This window comes from Apium graveolens, unplaced genomic scaffold (genome assembly GCF_009905375.1).
Source record: "Apium graveolens cultivar Ventura unplaced genomic scaffold, ASM990537v1 ctg1654, whole genome shotgun sequence".
NCBI lineage: Eukaryota > Viridiplantae > Streptophyta > Magnoliopsida > Apiales > Apiaceae > Apium > Apium graveolens.
In genome coordinates, this window is record NW_027417343.1 from 869 (window position 1) to 9932 (window position 9064).

General features: G+C 35.4%; 1 protein-coding gene and 1 long non-coding RNA gene across 2 annotated transcripts; one reads left to right on the forward strand and one right to left on the reverse strand.

The window, feature by feature from the left end:
* Positions 1 to 817: 817 nt before the first annotated feature.
* On the reverse strand, positions 818 to 3275 carry LOC141700032 (uncharacterized). Its single transcript, XM_074503807.1, has 4 exons — positions 2217 to 3275; positions 1546 to 1952; positions 1348 to 1453; positions 818 to 964 (listed from the first exon to the last, which is right to left on the reverse strand). The coding sequence occupies exons 1-4, from the start codon at positions 3273 to 3275 to the stop codon at positions 818 to 820; spliced, it is 1719 nt and encodes a 572-aa protein (XP_074359908.1).
* A 4605-nt stretch (positions 3276 to 7880) lies between these two features.
* LOC141700033 (uncharacterized) lies at positions 7881 to 8404 on the forward strand. Its single transcript, XR_012566206.1, has 3 exons — positions 7881 to 7969; positions 8061 to 8177; positions 8373 to 8404. It is a non-coding gene; the product is annotated as an uncharacterized LOC141700033 (long non-coding RNA).
* The last annotated feature ends 660 nt before the right edge of the window (positions 8405 to 9064 follow it).

Below are 9064 nucleotides of genomic sequence, written 5' to 3' on the forward strand. Positions count from 1 at the left end.
ACTACAAGTTTGATACCACAAATTGTATAATTTTATCATTTGCAATAATAAACATATCTCCGGCCGGCCTCCTGTCTCCAAGCAAGCCATAATATTCCTATGTGTTTGTCCACCGAATGATTATTTTTGCTATGATAAAATCATCATCTATTATAACCAAACAAAATCAAAGTCAACTAGATGATGATCTTACCACGGCAAAAGTAATCTCATCAAGGGGTTGACCAGAAGTACATGTAGATATATAATGTGAGTTTCACCTATCAGAAAAAGACAAGTGAGCAGTAAAAGGATTCAAAGTTGTATAAATAATGCTATATATTACATCATGGAACCTGAATCCATTCTTCTTCCTCTCGCATATAACTAGCATTTTCATCATCATGTTCATCAACATTTGGGAACAGGGGCGTTTGTAGCTCATTCTCAAGTTCTATTTCTACAGAGCCATCATTTCCCTCATCAAAGTGGTCATAAATTTCTTTTCTGGTAGCTTTAACACCACAGACCAGAATTTCTCAAGAGGATCATCAATGTAGCAAACTTGCTTAACATGTTTTCCTAGCACGAAAGGATCATTTACAAATCTTAATTTGTTCAAATTAACCAATATAAATCCCAAGTCATCGACCTTTACCCCTTTGTTAATATCTACCCAATTACAACGAAATATAGGAACCCTGAATTTATTATAGTCTAACTCCCATATACTTGTTATAACTCCGTAATAGGTCTGTGCAGTATGTTCAACAGTGTTATCTTTTTCAACAAGCATCAATGTATCAGCAACAACAGAAACACCACTACACTGGACTTGTCAATTATCATCGCGATCCTTGGTACTATAACTAACACCGTTGATTCTATAACCGCTGAATGTAAGAACATTCTTGTTAGGCCCTTCTGCAATCCACCTTATCTCATCAGTTATGCCATTATGATCATGGAGCAATTCTGTTTCAATCTGTCCAAAAACATATTATTTATACTAGTTAATATATAATTATAATATTATAATAGGGAGTTTGAGTGTATACTTATAATTAAGCTACTTTTAAAGTAAATGAAATGAGTTACTCTAATATTAAAGATATATTTTACACCCTCCTATACCGATAAATCCTTAAGCAAGGACTATATAAATATGCAGATCATACATGTACTTGGATTTAGGTTTTTTTGACTCATGCTCAAAAATCATGTGGAAGTCCAGCGCAATTAGTAATTAAAAAGAGGGCTGTGTTTTAAATTGTTATTGGAATTTTTTGAGCTCCTATATTAGTTGTCACTTACATTTTAATTAGGATGACATAAAAGTAGTAATAAAAAGACTAATAGAAATCTTACCTTTTTCTTGAACCATTCGGGGAATTGATCATTTTGCTTGTTTTTTAGCCATACTTGGTCATTTTCATGCTGCGGGTATCTTTCCATCAAAGATGCCATATGTTCACTACAAGTAAAAAAAATTGCTTTAATAGTGAATCATGAAAAGGCTGAAAATAAATGAATAACAAAATACACACACACACGTTAGTAACTTACTCAAAATATGGCCTGATGTCATTGCTATTTTGCAGAAAACATATGTGTGCAAGCTGCAAGTCCTCGTTGCTCGGCTTTATGATTGTCACACCGGATAGAGGTCTGGTTATTCCATTTTGCTCATCCCTACCCTTTTTTGGCAAACCTATGGTAGCTTCTTCAAAATTGACCAAACATTCAACGGCCTCCTCGGCAACATATGCCTCTGCAATACAGCCTTCGGGATGAGCAGGGTTGCGTACATATCCCTTAAACGCCTTCATATATCTCTCGAAAGGATACATCCAACGAAGAAAGATTGGCCCGCAAAGCTTAACCTCTCTCACAAGATGAATTGAGAGATGGATCATCACATCGAAAAACGAAGGGGGAAAGTGTTTTTCTAGCTGGCATAATGTTTCCACCAACTGAGATTGCATATTTTCCAATTTATCTACATCGATGACTTTACTGCAAATTGCTTTGAAAAATAGGAAAAACCTTATTATTGTGCACCTGACTTGCTTTTGTAGTACTGACCGAATCGAAATTGGAAGCAAATGATGCAATATTGTGTGGCAATCATGAGATTTCATTCCAACAAGCCAAAGTTTTTCCATAATAACAAGATTCTTGATATTTGAATAAAATCAATCCGGTAACTTTATAAGAAGAAAGGATGAGCCAACTACCTTCTTTTCCGCATTTGATAAGTTCCATGAAGCCAAAGGTACCTTCTCTTTCTTTTCGGGAGTTTTTGGCCTCAGCTCCGTTCTTATTCCTATGTCAGCCATATCAAGACGGACAGACTCCCTATCTTTTGTCTTTCCAGGAATATTTAGCAAAGTTCCGAGCAAAGATTCACATATATTTTTCTCGATATGCATCACATCGAGAACATGCCTCACCGGATCTTCTATAACTGGTTGCAAGAACACGTCGATAAGTGGTTGCAAGAACATGTCGATATCATTTCCAGGCTCAGTCGGTTCTGATATTAACAAGCAAAGCATAATGTACTTACTTTTCATATAGAGCCAATGTGGAAGGTTGTAAACCGATAACAAAACAGGCCAACTTGAATATTCAGTACGGTTGCCATGAAAAGGATTGAAACTATCGGAGGATAAAGCCAACCGAAGGTTCCTACTCTCTGATGCAAAATCAGGCCACTCTTGATCGACATTTTTCCATGTTTGCGAGTCAGTCGGATGCCTCAGTTTACCATCATGTTCTCGCTCCGTCTCGTGCCAGGTCATGTTATTTGCAATCTGAGGTGTGTTGAACAAATTTCTTATTCTTGGTATCAACAGAAAATACCATAAAACCTTTGCAGGGACTCCTTCCTGTTTTTCTCCTTTCTTATTCAGTTTCCATCTAGAGGCCTTATATATACGACAAGTTGTTTCATCTTCATCTATCTGCCCACGATATAAGAGACAATTATTTGGGCATGCGTGTATCTTCTCATACCTCATTCCTAATGCACATAAGGTTTTCTTTGCTTCAATGAAAGAAGAAGGGATATTGTTGCCATCCGGAAGCAAAGACCCAATTAATAAAAGAACATCAGAAAAACATGAATCAGACATACCATGCTTCACCTTCAAGTTGAATAACTTAACCAAAGCTTTCATCTTACTATAATTCTCACAACCTGGATAAAGAGGTTCATGCTCAGCTTCCACGTGATTGATGAAATCTGAAGAATCTGAAGAGAAATCATCATCATCTTCGTCAGCTTCACCCATTCCTGTGTACGCTTGGTTAACAGAACCAGAGGAGTCACTTTCCTCCTGTGGAGGACTTTCTACCGGATTTATCTCCCCGTGCCATATCTAGTGTGTATAAGTTTCATCAATGCCATATTGGAAAAGATGATTTTAAACAATCTGAGCTTTCCAAGATTTGTTGTGTGCGCACTTTAAGCAGGGACAACTTATTTTGTCTTCGTTATACCCGTTCTCAAATGCAAACATCAGTAAATCGTCCACTCCTTTTTTAAACTCTTTTGTTCTTCTATCAGCTTTTAACCATGATCTATCCATCTTTTGACTTGAACAAACTGAAAAAGAGAAATGGCATAATGATATGGTCAAAACGACACAACTACAAAATGACACAACTATAAAAATGACATGGTCAAATAAGATGAATCCTTTTATTGGAGTCATGGTCAAAATGACACAACTACAAAAACTGCAGCTACACTATCATAACAGAGCAATGATATGGTCAAACCTGTAACTCCAAAAACAGAGCAGAGATGTACATTGAGCAATGATAAGCAAAAACATCTAACACAAACATAACATTGAGCTAGAAAAACATAACATAACTACAAAAACTAACAACTATATTAAACTTGAGTTGAGTAGAGAACATTGAGCTACAAAAACATAACATAACTACAAAAACTGCAACTATAAAAACACAAATTAAATTACATCTAAATGAGTTGAGCTACAAATTAAACACAAATTAAACTAAAAATTAAACACAAACAAAACTAAAAATTAAACAGAAATTAAACTACAGATTAGTTGACCTAGATTAGTTGAGCTACAAATTAAAAAGAAATTAAACTATAGATGAGTTGAGCTAGATGAGTTGAGCTACAATTTAAACACATATCCAAAGCACACATAAATTCAAGTAAAATGTAGTCCCCAAATTACTAAACAGAGGAGCTCACATAGAAAATCAAAGGCTTAAACACCAGAAACACTAGAAACAAAGGAGGTTGAGTAGGTGGAATTACCTATAACGGAAGTGAGTAAAAGGAGGGAGCCACCTCCGTGATGAAGTAGAGAGTAAGAGAGTAAGGGAGTCGATGAGATGATAAGCGAGGAACGACCTATTTTCACTATGCAGTTGTTCAGACATAATTAAAGCTCAATGACTGTGATATTATCTTAAATTTTGAGTACCCGTTTGTGTGATTTTCGGGTAAAAGATCGGATTAATTCATCAAGTCGATGAATCTCTAACTCGGTTTAGGATTTTAGAAATTTCGGGTTGTGTGATTTCCGGGGAAAAAAACCGAAGTATTGCATCATGTCGGTGAATCACTAACTCAATTTAGGATTTGCGAGATTTCGGGTTGTGTGATATACGGGAAAAAACCGAAGTACCGCATCATGTCGATGAATCTCTAACTCGGTTTAGGATTTGCGAGATTTCGGGTTGTGTGATATACGGGAAAAAAACCGAAGTACTGCATCATGTCGTTGAATCACTAACTCGGTTTAGGATTTGCGAGATTTTGAGTTGTGTGATATACAGGAAAAAACCGAAGTACTGCATCATGTCGATGAATCTCTAACTCGGTTTAGGATTTGCGAGATTTCGGGTTGTGTGATATACGGGAAAAAAACCGAAGTACTACATCATGTCAATAAATCACTAACTCGGTTTAGGATTTGCGAGATTTCGGGTTGTGTGATATACGGGAGAAAAACCGAAGTACTGCATCATGTCGATGAATCTCTAACTCGGTTTAGGATTTGCGAGATTTCGGGTTGTGTGATATACGGGAAAAAAACCGAAGTACTGCATCATGTCGATGAATTACTAACTTGGTTTTCCATATTAAAAAGATTACGGGTTGTGAGATATACGGGTAAAAAACCGAATTACTGCATCATGTCGATGAATTACTAACTCGGTTTAGGATTTGCGAGATTTCGGTTTGTGTGATATACTTATCTGGGTTATTTAGGGTACATTATATTCATAATCTGATCTTATTAATATGATATACTTATTCGTATAAATTTATCGAAATTGTAGGATAAAATTAATTAATTGAACATATAATGTATAAGATCATATTTTTAACAATACACTCATCCGTATAAAATTATCAAAATTGTTGGATCAAAATATTATTAACAAATATTAATAGAACCGTTGTTACAAAGGCCGTCTAATTACACATATTTAGACAAAACTGTTGTACCTAAATCTAACATGGTTGTTTCTTAAAAATTATTTTCACTTATTTTACTTTTAATAACAAAAACAATATTATACGAAACTGCATTGGCCGTTAGATGAAAGCCAGCTTGCAATCTCATCCGTTGGTTTGATTTTTCGTTTTCCCCCCAAATCGTTTTTTTCTCCCCCCGTTTTTCCCGGTGTTGTAAAGTAACATTTCAGCTCATTTCAGCTCATTTCATCTCCTCGCAACCCACGATCATTCAACCCCAGCTTAGCGACGATTTCAACGATTATACCCACGATCACTCCATCTCCAGCTTAGTAAGGTATATGCTCAACCCTAGAGCAAAGATTTCATAGATTTTTGGGGATTTTTTCTTGGGGATTTTCGATTTCATAGCTTCTTATTTTGGGGTTTTTCTTGGGGTTTTTCGATTTCATAGATTTGGGGGTTTTGTGTATATGGATTTGGGTGGTTTTTTGATTATATGTATTTGAGGTTTTCATTCGATTACAAAATTTGGGATTTTGTGTATAAAATTTTGCATGCAACAGCTCAATCAATTAAGGGTGTGTTTATTCCTTTTTATGCTATTTGTATACCTTTTTATATGGTTGTTGACTTGTTTGTTGAGGTGTTTACTGATGATTCTTGTTTGGGTGGTTGATGATTCTTTTTTATGTATTTCGGGTTTTTATGCTGTTTATATTCCTTTTTATTCCCTTTTACTGATGATTTGAGGATGTTCTGGTTGGATGATTTGATGATTTGGGTGGTCGATGATTTGATGATTGGTTGCCTTGTTTGTTGAGATGTTATATTCCTTTTTATGCTTGGTTTCGTTTTTTTTTCTAATTTTGATTTTAGAAATTGAAGTTTGATAAATCGGATATGGTTAATTTGCTCATATTTGCTGTACCTGGGTTTGATAAATTGAAGTTACCTGGGTTTTATATGAGTTGTAAAATTTGAGCAAATGAGACTTTTATATGTTAGCAAATGATCTAATTAATATGTATCTAATTCATATGTTATCTGATCTAATTCATGGTTTAATATATGTTTTTTCTGACAAAATATCAAGCATATATGTTGTCTGAATTGGAATAATTTTACGTGAATCTTGACTTATGTATGATATTGGTTGTCTGAATTGGAATAATTTACTGAAGATATATGGTAGTTTATGTTCTAAAACAAATAATTATTAACTAAATGAAAATTGGAGACGTCTATAAGTCTTATTGGTATGCTAGTTTATATGTTAGTTTATATGTTAGCATATTTGACTATATGCTAGTTTATTTGTTAGCATATTTGACTATATCCTAGTTTATATGTTTTATGTTTGTTATGTTTTATATGTTTGTTTTTCTGTGGCATATAGATTATGGCTACACCTAAAAAGACAATCGATTCAAAGAAGTCAGAGTTAAAGACGAGAAAGTCACCAAGGATAGAGAAGAAGAGTAAGGAGTTTAAAAGGAACAACCGATCTTTATCCCATCAGAGTACGATGAATGTGATCAGGGCTTTAAGGAAGACAAGATCTTGTAACAACCAGACACCCACTGAGACCCCCACCCCATCCACTTCATCCCCAAAATCCGTAAAGAAGAAGGCTATATCTGAAACCTTGCAGAAAGAAATTTCGAAAAAAAGGAAGTGAGCGAAGCCTGTTACCACCACAAATGATAGTCAAGGACCAAAACTGCTTAAGTGAGGCTGTGTAACCATGCATCGAATTATAAGATGGAAGATCATGGGAAACAAACTTACAATAACTTTTAATGGTAAAGGAGAGCCGTTTGGTCCTGAAGCGGCAGAGATGCAATCCCATATTGGGGTTTTGGCGAGAACCAAACCACTAATATGTCATGATAGTTGTAAATGTGTACCTGATGAAGTAAAGACAAAGATTTGGGACTGTGTGCCGGTAAAACAAATTAAAAATATTATGTTGATTTGCATCTTTCATTATATATTCATTTTTGAAATTGTTTTTTTTAACTTGCTCATTTTTTAAAAACTGCTTATGTTGATTTGGTACTGATGTGTATCTGATATATTTTAAATTGCTCCAATATATAGATGGCTTTTGTTTTGCCTCCGTCCGCCAAGAAGTTGGTTTTACGTTCGACGGGTCAAAAATGGAGGGAGTTTAAAAGTCGGTTGACGACACAATACATTCTCCCTTATCGAGATCAACCTGAAATGCTGGCATATCCTCCTGCAGATTTTTCTTTTATAGAAAAAGCACATTAGGATATATTTGTTGCTAATCGCACGTCACCTGAGTTTTTGGTATGTTTCTACTTAGCATTTATGAAGCACTTGATGACTTGTTAAGCATTGGAACAATATATACTTACTAATCATCTTATAACCAAACTTATGCTTTTTATGAAGAAATGTCATGATAAAGCTGTAGGAAAAAGGATGCTAAGTGTATATCCTCATCGCATGTCTCGAAAAGGTTATGCTAACCTCGAGAATGAATGGGTAAGTAATAGTGAAAAAACTTAGTTATTACTCAAGTAATGTGACTAATGCTTATACTATTACTAAGGAGTTGATCTACATATGAATGCAGTATCAATCTCATCCAGATGAAGAGGAAGTTGATCGATCATCAACCTGGGTCCTCGCAAGGAAGGATAAAGATGGAAAATTTTTAAGTGACGTTGTTCAGAAAAAAACAGAGGAAATTGTAAGTAATAAATTTGTGTCTTAATTCAGTTTGTTTACTACCTCATCATTTAATTAGAACCTTTTTTCCCTAAATTGTTAGTAAACTTTGAATTCCATATTATACTCCATGTACAAGTTTGACAGTTACATAATTGGATTAGTCTTTTATATGGAAATAGCACATACTGATGATATGGTACTCGTAATATTATAGGAAAAACTGAAAAAGGAGGTTAAGGAAGGGACACTAAAAGCAGAAGGTGTTGACGATGTTTTGCCCCTGGCGCTTGGTAAGCCTGAGCATGGTGGGAGGGTTCGTGGCCAAGGTGTTCATGTAAAATAGAGCATTTACTTTGATCTCCCTAGGCAAAAGAAAGCCAAGACAATGGATGAAAAGATACAGGAAAGAGTTCAGAGATTCATGGCAGAGGAAACTCCAAAGATTATCAAGGAGAGAGATGCTTTCTAGGCTGCAGAAATGGAGAAGCTCAGGGCAGAGATTTTGAAAAAACCTGTACAACAAGATGGTAGTCCGAAACACACTTCCCAACAAGCAAGTTATCACTCTGATGACGGGGTTGACGGGGATATAGGTGTAAAGAATCCTTATACACCTGAAGCTGCAAAGAAGAAAATTCCGGTTGAAAAAGAGGGGGGTGTTCAAAAGTTTAAGAGGATTGATACTTTGTTTATTGATTTTATGGAGGAACGTGATGATACTCAGAAGGTGTCGGGGAGGATGAAAGTTTTAGGTTTGTTGAGGAGAAGACATGTGAGCAGGTGAAAGTGAATGCTTTAGATAATTCTTTGATGAAATTGGCTGTAGGATCGCTCAGCAACATTGTAGCTTGTGCGAGGATTGATGAAGTAGTCGTTCCTGAGGGTGGAGAGCAGAAAATCCATGGA